General features: G+C 36.5%; 1 protein-coding gene across 1 annotated transcript in view; it reads left to right on the top strand.

The window, feature by feature from the left end:
* uxs1 (UDP-glucuronate decarboxylase 1) overlaps positions 1–15,351 on the top strand; it is a 93,268-nt gene that overhangs the window by 9,958 nt on the left and 67,959 nt on the right. The window contains exons 2-3 of the mRNA XM_056251779.1: positions 11,760–11,787; positions 13,344–13,392. Coding sequence (XP_056107754.1) covers positions 11,760–11,787; positions 13,344–13,392 — 77 coding nt within the window. The remainder of the gene's footprint in view (positions 1–11,759; positions 11,788–13,343; positions 13,393–15,351) is intronic.

Here is a 15,351-nt window from a genome sequence, read left to right as displayed (position 1 = left end):
TTGAATTCTTTGCTTCAAAACGATTTGAAAATCATCCTGCCCACTCATTCATGTAAAACAATATATTGATTTAAAATTTGTAAGGAATGTTTTGTCAGAAAGGCTGTATGCAAGAAGGTGTGAATGATCATGAATATTGATGTGTTTCACACCTGGGAAGACAAAAACCCTCCCCTAATAGGCTTTATGCACAGCTTCACTACTTCCTGAACTTCAGCCAGCTCCTTTGTTTCCTGTCTGCCATTATTGGACAAACTGATTAATCCAGGTGTGCCTGATTATTGTTACTGAGGCCAGGCACACCTGGATTAATCAGTTTGTCCAATAATGGCAGACAGGAAACAAAGGAGCTGGCTAAAGTTCAGGAAGTAGTGCAGCTGTGCATAAAGCCAATTGCCCTGTCAGGTGAAACGGACTATGAGTATCACTTGGTTTTTACCATTATTTCATATTTCTCTATTGAACATTCTTTAAAACATTATCTCATAACATTATTTATGCCATTGTAATTTTATTCATGCCCCTTCTGAGCAGGATGAAACGGTGTGTACATCTAGACGCAGCTTGTGCTCTGAAGTGCAAAGACGGCTTTTGCTGATACTGAGTTTATTTGTTTATTCAAATTCAATTTTAAGAATTTGACACAAAACATGACATTTAAAAGGGTTAGAAAAACTATCCCTTTATGAAAATCACTTTAAGGCCCTTGGAAACTGTGTTGTACATTGCTTTAAAATACAGTAATACATTCAAGGGTTAGTTCACCCAAAAATGAAAATTATGTCATTAATGACTCACCCTCATGTCGTTCCAAGCCCATAAGACCTCCGTTCATCTTCGGAACACAGTTTAAGATATTTTAGATTTAGTCCGAGAGCTTTCTGTCCCTCCATTGAAAATGTATGTACGGTATACTGTCCTTGTCCAGAAAGGAAATAAAGACATCATCAAAGTAGTCCATGACATGTGACATCAGTGGGTTAGTTAGAATGTTTTGAAGCATCGAAAATACATTTTGGTCCAAAAATAACAAAAACTACGACTTTATTCAGCATTGTATTGTCTTCCGGTTCTGTTGTCAAGCCGCGTTCAGTGACGCTGATGACATAAGACGCTGCTGACGTGTTCTCTGGTGCGCCCGAGCTTCGTTTACAGTCTGAGGGAGACGCACGCTGTAAACAAAACAATCTTCGCAAACATGTCTAAGGATTTCGACACAGAGGAAGACTTGCATTTTTTTGCCCAGCCATATTTATTTGAACCCGAATACACGGACGCACCAGATACACGTCAGCAGCGTCACTGAACGCGAATTGACAACAGAACCGGGAAGAGAATACAAAGCTGAATAAAGTCGTAGTTTTTGTTATTTTTGGACCAAAATGTATTTCCGATGCTCCAAAACATTCTAACTAACCCACTGATGTCACATGGACTACTTTGATGATGTCTTTATTTTCTTTCTGGACAAGGACAGTATATCATACATTTTCAATGGAGGGACAGAAAGCTCTCGGACTAAATCTAAAATATCTTAAACTTTGTTCCGAAGATGAACAGAGGTCTTACGGGCTTTGGACGACATGAGGATGAGTCATTAATGACATAATTTTCATTTTTGGGTGAACTAACCCTTTCATTAACCTGAGCGTTAGTTAATACTCAGCCAAGACTTTATACACACAACTGCAATCACTGACACATATTATGTAGTCCGAACATCACTAGAGACCCCAAAACCAGGATGGAGAAATTCAGAAAGATGAATTTGGGTCATGTGGATTGCTACTTTGAGAAATGACTGTTCCAGTTTATTTATTTTTTTGATCCCTAAAGAGACCCCAGGACTCATAGAGTTGTTCACAAAGAGAGTGACCTTGACAAACCAGTCCTCCGCTGCTGCCCACCTGCCCCAAAACATAATTTTCATGCCTACTGACTGGCAGCACTAAAAATAATTCAGCCACTACAACTAAGGACTTGACCAGATGTAATTGGACATGTTTTAAAGTCTGTATTATTTTATTTCCTGTTCACTTAAGCTCTTTCAGAAGCTTCCATTTCTAAAAGTTGTTGTGATACGGAAAAAATCCATACAGTCTACTTTTCCAAATGGGCCGAAACCAATGAGGAAGTAAAGGGCAAATGATATAAAAGAGAGAGAGAATCAAAACGTGCAGGATATTTAAGTGGGACACACGCTGCCTGAAGGCCAGTCGCTACTATTTGTTGCCGGATTTTCTGTGTGTGCTGACCGTGTGCGATCGCAAAGTGACGGAGGATTAAGCTCTGCGGTTTGCCTGCCTGTTGCAACCGAACTCCAGCCTGTTTCACCTGCCACAGGTATTAACACTGATATACATCATCTTTTAACCTCACGCCCAGTTTCCAAACACTTTTCCAGGCCCTGAAGGTTCTGTGGTGGCCGCAACGCAGCCTGCTTCACGCAGTCAACACACTGTACACACACACACACACACACACACACACACACACACACACACATACATACATACACGCACACACAATGAGCGAGTCAATCGCGTGTTGTAATTATTTTGTTTCTTGTTTTCGCCCCCTCCTTTCTCTTTTGTTGAAATTGAATACTTAAAAAAAGAACTTCATTTGTGTTGAGACGTATTGTGAATCCAGGACTCTTTTTGGTGAAATCAAATGAAAGTATGAAATGAACTTTAGCAGCAATCTCCTTGGTATTGTTTGTGTTTTCATTAGTTTTTTTGTCATTTGAGACATTGTGTATCTGTTTTTTTTTTTCTGTTTTCTTAACACTTTTTTTATCTGAAAACCTTCAATTTGTGAATGTCATTTAAGTCCATTGTATGTGTTGTTGTGGGTATTGGACGGCATTCATTTCGTGTAGGGCTGCAACTAACGATTATTTTGATAATCGATTAATCGGACGATTATTTTTTCGATTAATCGGATAAAAAATTAAATTAGATTTTTTGTTTATTATGACTAAATAAAACCCGGTTACACTTTATTTCAAGGTGTCCTTGTTACAGTGTAATTATATATTTAAGTACAGAGTAATATTAAGTAACTACATGTACTTACTATAGGAATAGGGTAGGATTAGGTTGAGGGTGCAAAAGCCACACATTGAGTTTTACAAATATCAATATTTGCATTGTTTTTAATGATAATTGCTGATGGCAAGTTGACAACCATGATTAATGTAAAAAAAAAAACATTTATATCCAACATATTGTTTTAACAATTTTTGTTAAAACAAATTTACAGACATGTTGTTCAGATGTGAAGATATAAACTAAAAACATCTCAAATATATAATTCATTTAATTTTTATTTAAAATTAATTGAATTATAAGGATAATTTGTAGAAATAAATATAGAAAGACTGAAAACAAGCGTGTGAACATAGAGCTGCAGTAGATCGCGTTTGAAAAACAATTAAAACTTAATAGTAGACAAATGCTATATAAAGAGAACGTAATGGAGGTACACAGCAAGCTAACAGGCTTGATTCAAAAAGACAGGAAAAATGATGCATTAGTGCACAAACATTCGCTGAAAACCACTGAGTAGGCCTACAGTGACTAAAAAACAATAATTTACTGCTGGTGTTATTAACTGCCTTTATATTTAGTGCTTCGCTTTGTAAAGACCGTTTTAATTTAATATTTCTGCGGTAGCACTATTTTAATCCATCACTTATGTTGCGAGCGAACTGATTGTGCAACCTGATGCTCGAGACGCAAAATACAGACATCCCAAGTCTCCCGGAAGTTCTGGAAGTCACCCGCATATTGATAGCGGCTCGCAAATTAGTTCAAACCTTATACTGTCTATGGTTCAAACTCCCGGGATTTGAGCGCGCAAGCAAGACAGAAGAGACTGCTCCAATTCCAAACCGTGTAGCGCGAGCGCGCGGCAGAGCAACGGAGGGAGAGATATGAAGGTATTTTTGGTGCAAAACAACTGAACGCCTGTAACAGTGGAATTTGTAGTTGTAGAGAATAGCCACACATGTGTATCAGTAAATGTGAAGTCACAGAGATACATTTTTTAAGAGTTGCACACTTGTAGACTTTTTTTTTATCTTCCACAAACACAACACAACAGTTACACCTTCTCAAATTCTTCATTGCAGGTGCACAAATCCTATTCTACAAATCACAAATTAAGAAACTCGTACGCTCACATTTTTGCTACAGTTGCTGCAGTGAATATGGTGCAAAACGCATTTACACACCCGCATCAAAAAATGTGAAGTCACAGAGAACTTTTGCTTATCTGCAAATCAGTATGTGAATTCATCCAATGAGAGTTGCACACTTGTAGAATCTTTTCTCACAAAGGTCTTGTATATTTTTCTAGCACAAACACAAGTAGATAACTACAGCTGCTTGAATCTGCTGCGACGAATCACAAGCTCTGTTTTTCACTTTCAAGTGACAAGCTCCGCCTTTTGCAACAAGTGCACCGTGAAATGTGGTGCAAAAGTGAGTTGTGCATCTGTAGAGGCAGTGGGCGGAGTCCACATTAATATCAATGAGTTTCCCGGGCATGCGCGTGCAACTGCTCATTCTAGTTCACGCTCCTCGTTTCTCAGCAGGTTTAATGGATTATTTCAAAAAAGGTAAATATAGTTTCAGCGCGAACTTAAACTGCAATTGTGTATCGTTTCGTTAAGTTCATGTTTTTATTTATTCGTCACTGACTGAATGATTGCTGGCATTCACTTCTTGTAGGCATAAAGTACAGCAAAGTTCAATTCGTCGTATAAATTGCACCTTGAAGCTTTTAAAATGTGGCTTTTTGTTATCATTTGTTGATTGCAATAAATTAAATAAACCCTCATAAATGTATCCGTTCCGTTGGCTAACACTTTAAAATATATATATAGCTATAATATATCCTGGTGTGATTGTTCTTAAAATCTTGTTCATTTAAATAAGCCAAATCATTAAGACCAAACACAAGCATAAATGTGTTGCTTTAATACATATGTACAATTTGGATTAAACAAAATTGTATGGACAAAAGTGGATAAATTACATTTGATACAATTAGGTTACTGTAAATGAGGGGGGAAAAACACAACATTATTTTACGGAATATGATAAGCCACTAATTTGATGTTCTAAAAAAGATATTTACAAACATACATACTGGCCTTAATACCAAACATTTGAACAGTAGTAGGCTACACACCTTGCAATCAAAACATTCAAAATAATATTGTTACATAATTTGAATGTTTTGATTGCAAGGTGTGTAGCCTACTACTGATCAAATGTTTGGTATTAAGGGTCTAAGGTAAGGTACCTCTAAGGTACATTTATCTAAAAACAGTAATATTGTGAAATATTTGTATCAACTGTTTTCTATTTTAATGTTTAAAAAATATATTTTGTCTTAATTTAATATTAGTATTATTTTTGTATTGCAGTAACATTCAACAAATGATAACAAAAGGCAGTTTAAAGCATTGCAATGTACAAAGGAAAAGCACAACTAAATGAATGAGTTGAAGTTTGCTGTGCTTTATAGCCTATACTGTGAATGCCAGCAATCATTTAGTCATTAATTAATGCACAAAACGTGCAAACTAATAAAAACATTATGAATGAAATGATACACAATTGTAGTTTAATTTTGCGCTGAAACTATATTTACCTTTTTTGAAGTAATCCATTAAACCTGCTGAGAAACGAGGAGCGTGAACTAGAATGAGCAGTTCCACGCGCATGCCCTTATATTCCGTAAAATAATGTTGTGTTTTTTCCCCCTCATTTACAGTAACCTAATTGTATCAAATGTAATTTATCCACTTTTGTCCATACAATTTTGTTTAATCCAAATTGTACATATGTATTAAAGCAACACATTTATGCTTGTGTTTGGTCTTAATGATTTGGCTTATTTAAATGAACAAGATTTTAAGAACAATAACACCAGGATATATTATAGCTATAGCCTATATATATATATTTTAAAGTGTTAGCCAACGGAACGGATACATTTATGAGGGTTTATTTAATTTATTGCAATCAACAAATGATAACAAAAAGCCACATTTTAAAAGCTTCGCAAGGTGCAATTTATACGACGAGTTGAACTTTGCTGTACTTTATGCCTACAAGAAGTGAATGCCAGCAATCATTCAGTCAGTGACGAATAAATAAAAACATGAACTTAACGAAACGAAACACAATTGCAGTTTAAGTTCGCGCTGAAACTATATTTACCTTTTTTCAAATAATCCATTAAACCTGCTGAGAAACGAGGAGCGTGAACTAGAATGAGCAGTTGCACGCGCATGCCCGGGAAACTCATTGATATTAATGTGGACTCCGCCCACTGCCTCTACAGATGCACAACTCACTTTTGCACCACATTTCACGGTGCACTTGGTGCAAAAGGCGGAGCGTACGAAACTTGTCACTTGAAAGTGAAAAACAGAGCTTGTGATTCGTCGCAGCAGATTCAAGCAGCTGTAGTTATCTACTTGTGTTTGTGCTAGAAAAATATACAAGACCTTTGTGAGAAAAGATTCTACAAGTGTGCAACTCTCATTGGATGAATTCACATACTGATTTGCAGATAAGCAAAAGTTCTCTGTGACTTCACATTTTTTGATGCGGGTGTGTAAATGCGTTTTGCACCATATTCACTGCAGCAACTGTAGCAAAAATGTGAGCGTTCGAGTTTCTTAATTTGTGATTTGTAGAATAGGATTTGTGCACCTGCAATGAAGAATTTGAGAAGGTGTAACTGTTGTGTTGTGTTTGTGGAAGATAAAAAAAAGTCTACAAGTGTGCAACTCATAAAAAATTTATCTCTGTGACTTCACATTTACTGATACACATGTGTGGCTATTCTCTACAACTACAAATTCCACTGTCACAGGCGTTCAGTTGTTGTGCACCAAAAATACCTTCATAGAGAGAGACCTTGCGTGTGTGCCTCATGAAGCGCGTGTAAGACAGAGAGCATCCTGATTGGCCTGTTTCAACCAATCACCAGTAAACGCTCCCCGTGACGTTAGCAGACCAACTAATCGATAATGACATTCGTTGACAACGATTTTCATAATCGATTATTATCGATTTTATCGATTAGTTGTTGCAGCCCTAATTTTGTGTATCAGTGGTTTATGAGCTATTTTCCGGGAAATTTACTATATATATATATATTTAAAATTTGTGTGTATATATATATATATATATATATATATATATATACCGGTATGTATGTGTGTGTGTGTGTGTGTGTGTGTGTATATATATATATATATATATATATATATATATATATATATATTAAAAAGAATAAAAAAATATATAAAAATATAATTTTATATTTATTATATATATATATATATATTAAAAAGAATAAAAAAATATATAAAAATATAATTTTATATTTATTATATATATATATATATATATATATATATATATATATATATATATATAAAGATAATAAGATGTCAATAAGATAATTTTATATGCATTTTATTTTGTTCTAACTTTTAACTGGTAACTATGGAACCAGAACGGGCGAAAAAATTGCATTTTTTCTCTAAATGAACCAATTCGTTTTTAATCCCTGTGATTTAAGAATAACAAATAGCTCCCATGATTTACACTTTACATTTATGCATTTGGCAGACGCTTTTACCCAAATAACTTACATTGCATTTCAAGGTACACATTTACATTCTTATCAATTCTTGTTTTCCCTGGGAATCGAACCCATGACCTTCACGTTCCAAGCACCAACACTCTACTGTTTGAGCTACAGGAAAGGTAGCTCAATATTATACATGATGATAATATATATATATATATATATATATATATATATATATGTATGTGTATATATAAAAAAAAAAAAACAGCACTAGAAATGTTGTAAATAACTAAATAAATCTGTAAAGACAGCCTAATGAAATGTCTACTCAGGCGATTACGGCAAAAAGAAAATTAGAAAGAGAAACATAAGACATCTCTGTGACATCAACATGCATTTATCATTCTTACAATCAGTCATCATAAGAATAGGGCTCTTTATCAAACGCAGAAACGTTTATATGCATCGCACATTGTTTCAGTGACGGCCCAGGACGTGAATATAGATTGGTTGTTGGTTGCTAAGCATCTAGTTTTAACATTCTTAACACTGCATCATTTCACACTGTACACGTTTGGCACCGCAATGCAGTCAACACAACAAGATAGGTTTCATAACCCTAGGTAAAAAATGGTGCTAACCCACCTTTTAAATTACAATTGTAAAACGTTCCTTTACCCAGGGTTAAAAGCAGGGTTAAGAAAGACGATAACCCGGGGGTAAGTGCAATGTGAAAAGCCCTAATGTCTACCTTCACCATGAACCTACAATTTGGGTTCAATTCCATTTTCTTCAACAGTTGTACTCACAAAATTTCTTTCAAAGATACATTTTATAAGAACATTTCATGGAAGCATTTAATCGAGGGTTCTAGTGCTATTTGCAAGGCAATGTGCTGATAAAAAATAGTCAAAAAATAATAATAATCAGGACTCGAGAAAAACATTATTGCACACATGCAAAAGGATAAAATTGGATATTATCCATTGGAATGATCTAAAATATGGTGTCCAGAGAGGCAAATATGGAATCACGGTAAGAAACATTTATTTTGTGGTTTGCATCAGCTTCTCTGTATGTTTTGGAATGACAAATGGGTGTTTATAATGCTTGTGGTTCATTTTAATTTTGGACAGTCATTTTGGCAACATATTTTATATCCAAGTTTGACTATGGAAATCTTGAGGCAATGGGATGTGTCTGCATGTTTATTGGGAAGCGAAGCAGTACCGTCCTTCGTTTCAGCGGCAGTTTATGGAAATGGACTCTTTTGTCCTTTGCCTTTAACACTGTAAAACTAATTTTTACATGCAGGAGCAATGCAATAGTGGCAATCCCTTTTGTCTTCTGATGCCCTGTGGCTTTCCAGTTTCCATCTTTCACTGTCTGTCCTCCACTGTCTGTCTTTAACTGTCTCTCTATTGTTGTATCTGTTGAACTCAGGCAAGACAACCAAGCCTGTGACGTCACAGGTTGTCGTATTGCAAGATGGCAGCGCCCTTGCTACAAAAGCCACAACAAAACATATTTTTCTGTGGTTACATTTAGCATGTTTGATATATTATTTTGGTTAGAGTGGAAATCTGTTTACTAAATAATGTAGACTTGACTGCTTCATTTCCACTTTAAAGGGATGAGGCACTCAAAAATTGAAAATCTGTCATGTCGTTCCTAACCAGTATTAGTTTCTTCTGAGGAACACAAAAGAAGAAATTCTGAAGAATATTGGTAACACTTTTGGTGACCATTGACTTCCATTGTAATATCATCAAAATATCATCTTTTATGCGCCACAGAAGAAATTCACGACATGAGGATGAATAAATTGACCACAATTCTCCTCCTCGATTGTCCCCATTTTTTTTCTATCAGGCTTCTGGTTCTGCCCCCCTCAAATAGATTGTGTGATTCAGATTATTTTTTCTCCTTTCATATTTGCATTGGCATGGCATCAGGTGGCATACAGCAAGCTGGCCTTGCACAAAACAGCCTGCCGTAAATCACGCTGCACACAGGAATTTGCGGTGACAGCAGCAAGGCCTCTGGGAAAGAACTGGCCAGATTGGGAACAGAGGGATTTGCATAATTACAGGTTTTCGGTTTACACTCACCTTTTGCCTTAGATTCCTCTTCTATCGTATGGCCTGGAGCAAGTGTGCAGGGAGGATGGTTTGATATTTATGGTTGTGATTTTCACTTGCTCAATTTCTACTCAGCTGTTTGATGTGTATTGGCAGGTGTGAGTAATTTGTCTTTGCGATATATATCCGTGTGCATGTTATAGAGAGGAATGAGGGAAGGGCAGATGTTTACATTATTAATGTAATAAAAATAATGATTTATTTATGAAGGTTAGACCTTACATACCCAATTCAGATTAATTTTTTCTACATGCGTGTACTTTGATTAGATAGTTTATTGATTGCCTAGAGCCAACGGTGCTGAACACACTGAAAAACTAAGCCAACCAACACTCAAAAACGGCCCGTCTTTGCCCGTCCCGATCTTGAAGAGGTACTTGATTGTGATTTATTACATATATCATGTTAATAGAAGTTTAACTTTTATTAGGCTATATCATTTGTGTGCTTGTGTTTGTTCGTATTGCCTTCGACTTGACTTAAGAACTGCCTCTCCTTTATTATTTTTTACATCTTTAAAGGCCCATTAAGCACTAAACTACATGTTTGAGATTTTAACAGGTGTGTATGTGTTGCACATTATAAAAGACAATGTTAGCATCAGTTAATTAATTGCAGGAGAAAACTGCTTAATTTTGAGCTTTTGAGCTATTTTCATCTTCTGGGTTTAAAATCTTCCTTGTGCCACATTATAGTACATTAGCGACTCATCCGTGTCCATACTTATTCATTAGACTGTGTGTTCTTATCCTATGAGAGACTCTTCATTTTTTACGCCAACATGTGTTGCTTTCCCATAACAGACGCTTCAAACTGTGAGATCATCATAATTAGTAGAGATGCTTTCATGAATTTCAAGTGTCGAGTGTTTGTTTTCGTTTTGTAAGAGTTTCTGCGTGACATCGTTAGAGCTTGATGTAACCGATCAAATGGCATATAAATGCTGAAAAACTTTTTAAAAGTGCTACATTCATATATTATCGATGCAGAGCGTAAAAGCAAGCGGCTGTGCATTTATGTGTGCATTTGAATTATAGGGTGTAATTTATTGTGAGCTTACAAAACCCTTGTTTAATATATTTGTTCCTTTTGATCTGTGCAGTGGTGAATTGCAGCACATATTTGTGGGGGACCTTTGATGCTTTTAACTCTGTGAGAGCAAAACAAAAGTGTGTTGTCTCTCTCCACTTTGCAGCTTAACACGGCCCGTTTTTTGTTTTTGTAGCATTTTTCAAAACTGTGCTGAGAACTAAACTGTGCTAAAATAGGGGAGTTCATGACCCTTTAAACAAACATTTTCACTTGCATGTACTCTCTGCTATAAATATTGGACATGAACTGTACATATCTCTTCACTTTTCAACTGAAAAGACTTATTAGCCCCTGCTTAAAGGTCTAAAGCCAGGGACACACCAAGCCGATGTCAAAAAAACTCAAGGCGACGAGAGCATGTCAGCCTCTCGTCGGTTGCGTCTCGGCCAAAAAGCTGTACTTGAACACACCAAAAGGACTAAAGGCGACTATCAACCAGCATGTGCGTTCGGCACCTGCGAGTAAGTAAATCTGTCATCAACAGGTATCAATAGTGTATTTTCTACATACCATTTTGAATATCAATCACACTGATCACTTTCTTCATTCCAGTTGACTCATGTTATTATGAAAATATTAAAGTAAAAATATTAGTGCATTTGAATGCTCAGGTAAGATGACTTCTTGATTTCTTTGATCGCTTTCATCACTTTTGCATTTCTCGTGTACTGACTCGTTCTCTAAACTGAACAGCCAATCAGAGTTCTTTCCCAAAAACGCCGACCAACTCTTAAAAACGCCCTGACATTGGCCGACCGTCGACTTGGTGTGTCCCGGCCTTAACAGCTTGACTGTGTATTTATTAACAATGTTGTAATGGATATGAATGTAAAACTGTGTATCTGTGTATTGAGAATCAATGTTATAGGTTTGGTACTGATGTCTCATGTCTTCTTCTTTTAGCTGTCTGGGGAACCTACACAAATATGAGGTAATTATGATATATTTTGTTTTTCTTGTATTTGCAAGCTCAGTTTGCTGCTAAAAAAATTGATCTGTTCTGTAAATGTTGGAAAAACTAGTAGATGTCAGATATGCCAGTCGGTGTGCACAGATGCACTTCCTGCATACTTATGTGTCAATGGGGTGTCTTTATTACAGAATCCCAAAAAATCCCACACTGGTGGGATATCTTTTTTCAGGCACAGCTAGAGTGTTACGCTTTTGTCTGTCAATTCCTTCGACATGATTTTTTGTGATAGGTACACTCTGTGTCGTCTTTTTTCTATTTTGTGATGGCTGGCAACAAGCGCCAAGGCGCAATAGCAGCACCACCTACTATGTCAACCAGACAACATCAGTGTCAACCAGACTGATGTTAGATTATTTATGATATTGCATGTGTTGTATAAACACGATATAAAAAATATCCTGGTTATCGTCAATACTGATATATATTGCGACACCCTTAGTTGCAATGGATTGATTGTGCTGGAAAGTATTCTGCAGAATAGGTTTAAAAATGTTAAAATATGTAAACAGTCAAAATTAAATCAATATTGACCCTTAAAGTCCCCCTGTAGTCAATCATTTTATTCCTTAAAACTCATCTTTGGTCACAAAAATGACATATTTAAATGTTTTTTCCTTGATTATTTTTTTCATGCCTTAAAATAGCTTGAATGTAACTCTACACCCTTGCTTCATTTAGTAAACACGGTTCTATGAATATGCAAATTAGCCCCGCCTCCACTCACTCACACCACCTCAGAGATCCACTCGTTGATGATCACACGTTGATGTGATTGGTTACAAGGTAGTTTGTGATGTCAGAAACACCAGCGATTTCAAACCACGTTTTTGAGACCTTTGGTGCAGTTTTAAGGTGAAAATACTCAGCAATGGTGTTGATTGACTTACGAAATTTGCACATGGTTTGTATATTACAAAGCATATTACATATTACACCACATAGACATATAAACGACATTAAAAGCTGGATTTTCACTACAGGGGGACTTTTAAAATATTAGTTTCCAGGGATTTAGACCAATGATATTTAATGCAACACCCACGTTCCACATTCAAATCATTTCAAGAAGAATCAAATCAAATCCTGTTCTTTCTTTTCTTTCTTCTTATCTTATCTTCGTATGTATTGATATGTAGTATATTGTTGGTGACTGGTGTTTGAAACTGTCACTTTCCGTTAGGCATCGATACTGAGCGGCCCTTGTCTTTAAGTATTGCAAAGCCCACGTATCTCAAGCCCCCTGTGAAGGACCACTGCACTGTGCGTTAATCAGAAACAGAGATTAGACCTGTTCACTGGGCCGTGACTTGAAACCAAAGAGGGAGATTGATTGAAAACAAGCTTTATTATAGATCAACTTCAGGCATGTGGCGCTGTTGACTGAGCGTCTTCATCATGTGTCCAGACTGAGCTGAGGGAGAGTATTGTGTGCTTCAGTAAGCTCTGCTGTGCAAGTGTGAATGTTTGTGTATCTGTGTGGCTGTGATAAAGCCGTCTGTTGTTGTTTCCCACAGGTCTATACAGGAACACGGAGAAATGAAGATTGAACAGAGGATAGATGAGGTTTGTTAGCACAAGCGGTCCATGTTTGTTTTCAAGTTTCAATATTTTTTTTTACACAGTTGTGTGTTTTTAGTTCAGCTTTTCACAGTTTTTTATGATCATCTACCTCAGTATTACTGGAAACTATATATAAATCTAACAGCTGATATCCACAATTCAAGCTCTCTAGAAACATTGTGCAGCTACCCAAGAGCGCAATATAATTAAGATTTTAATTACTCATGCCTTCGATAGCAATTACGTTTCATAGTCAGGGGGCAAGTAACAAGCTGTGGTGATCTTATGTTATGCTGTTATGCTCTGCTTGGAACCCCCAAAATACCGTTTCTCTGCTTGCGATGCTGTCCTGACTACGTGTGAGATGTTTCCCAGTCTTTGTTATTTGAAAAGAGCACACAACTTGAACAGATTTTAAAACACTAGGCATCATACATCACATCATAAACGACTGAAGATCACACACTACCAGACTTTTAAGTTGTTCCGGACACAGCAAACCTCTTTGCTAGTAGACGCATTACAAATGGAAACAATATGTGTTCTAAAATTGTCTCAAAATGTTTTACGTCATCCGAGTCTTTGCCCATTACACTATGCAGTTTTCTCTGAAATGTGTCAACTTCGACTCAAAAGTCTGGCTCTGACTTTCGGCAAATCACATTGCCTCGGCTTGACTGCAAAACAAACAAAACTGGTCAAAAGTTGTGTAGTGTATTCCAGCCTTAAGGCCCTTCACACCAAGAACCATAACTTTAAAGATAACTATAAGGATAATAGTGTCCACACTTAATCGCATGCTGCAGTTTCGTCGTTTGCCGCTTTAAAGATGCAGTAAGCGATTTTTGAAAAATGCTGTTGATAAGTGCATCAGACCGAGCACCAAAACACACTTTTAGCCAATCAGCAGTAATGGTCGTATACACTTATGATGGAGGAGGAGAGCTCGGTGTACAAGACAGATATTAGCAGAAATACAAAAGAGGAAAAGTCCAGGGGAAATATAACTTTAAAAAGAAGGGTTACGATCAGGCAAGAGATAGGACCTGCATTAATATCGGAGAAGTTTCCTGTGCTGGACAGACTTTAAGACTTTAAGCTCTGCGCCCATGGACACACACTGTTATGAATGCCCGTGCGCATTTTATTTTCGCTTTTAAATTAGCGCAAATTCGACGGCGGATTGCTTGAATGGTGAGTTAATTAGTAGGGCCGGGACTCGATTAAAAAAATTAATCTAATTAATTAGAGGCTTTGTAATTAATTAATCGAAATTAATCGCATTTTAATTGCATAAATATTTGACCTGAGAACAGGAAGTAATTTTTTTCACATGGATTTTTAGTATACCATTGAATAATGACAATACATAAGCTTAATCAACAACATATTGTTTATTTTTGTTCAACCAAGTCCAGCAGACCAGTGCAATTTTTGCCATTAAGTGTAGCAATAGCTACACTAATAGCAATAGCGAATTCCTTGTTGCATAACTTGCACACAACGATGCTCTTATCGACGCTTCCATCCGTTCGTTTTTTATAACAAAATTTCCCATCCACGGGGCCAACCAAAGCGATCTAGGCGATCTATGAAGCAAGCGATCTCGTCAGCTTCTTCATCATGAACGCTAGTTGGTGCTCCAGTTTAATCGGTCCGCCGAAACTCATCCAGTGAGAAACGTTCCGCGGTGCAAAAATAAGTGCGATAAAAAATTTTTTTTGTGTAAATTAACGCGTTAAAGTCTGTAATTAATTAATCTTAATTAACGCATTAAAGTCCCGGCCCTATTAATTAGCCTATTGTTCTTAATGAAAAACACAACCACAAAGCTGTATAATAGCAAATTCGCTTAAATAGGCAATTTTACATTTTGCTTTGACACCAAATATTCCGCCATCGTCTTGTTAGTCAGCTCCTCACTCTCGTGATAAATAAAATCGGACTCGTTGCTGATCTGTG

This window comes from Rhinichthys klamathensis, unplaced genomic scaffold (genome assembly GCF_029890125.1).
Source record: "Rhinichthys klamathensis goyatoka isolate OS25496 unplaced genomic scaffold, OSU_Roscu_1.1 h1tg000090l_1, whole genome shotgun sequence".
NCBI classification, from domain to species: Eukaryota; Metazoa; Chordata; class Actinopteri; order Cypriniformes; family Leuciscidae; genus Rhinichthys; species Rhinichthys klamathensis.
The sequence above is the reverse complement of the archived record's forward strand: the minus strand, read 5'-3'. Positions and strand labels throughout refer to the sequence as shown.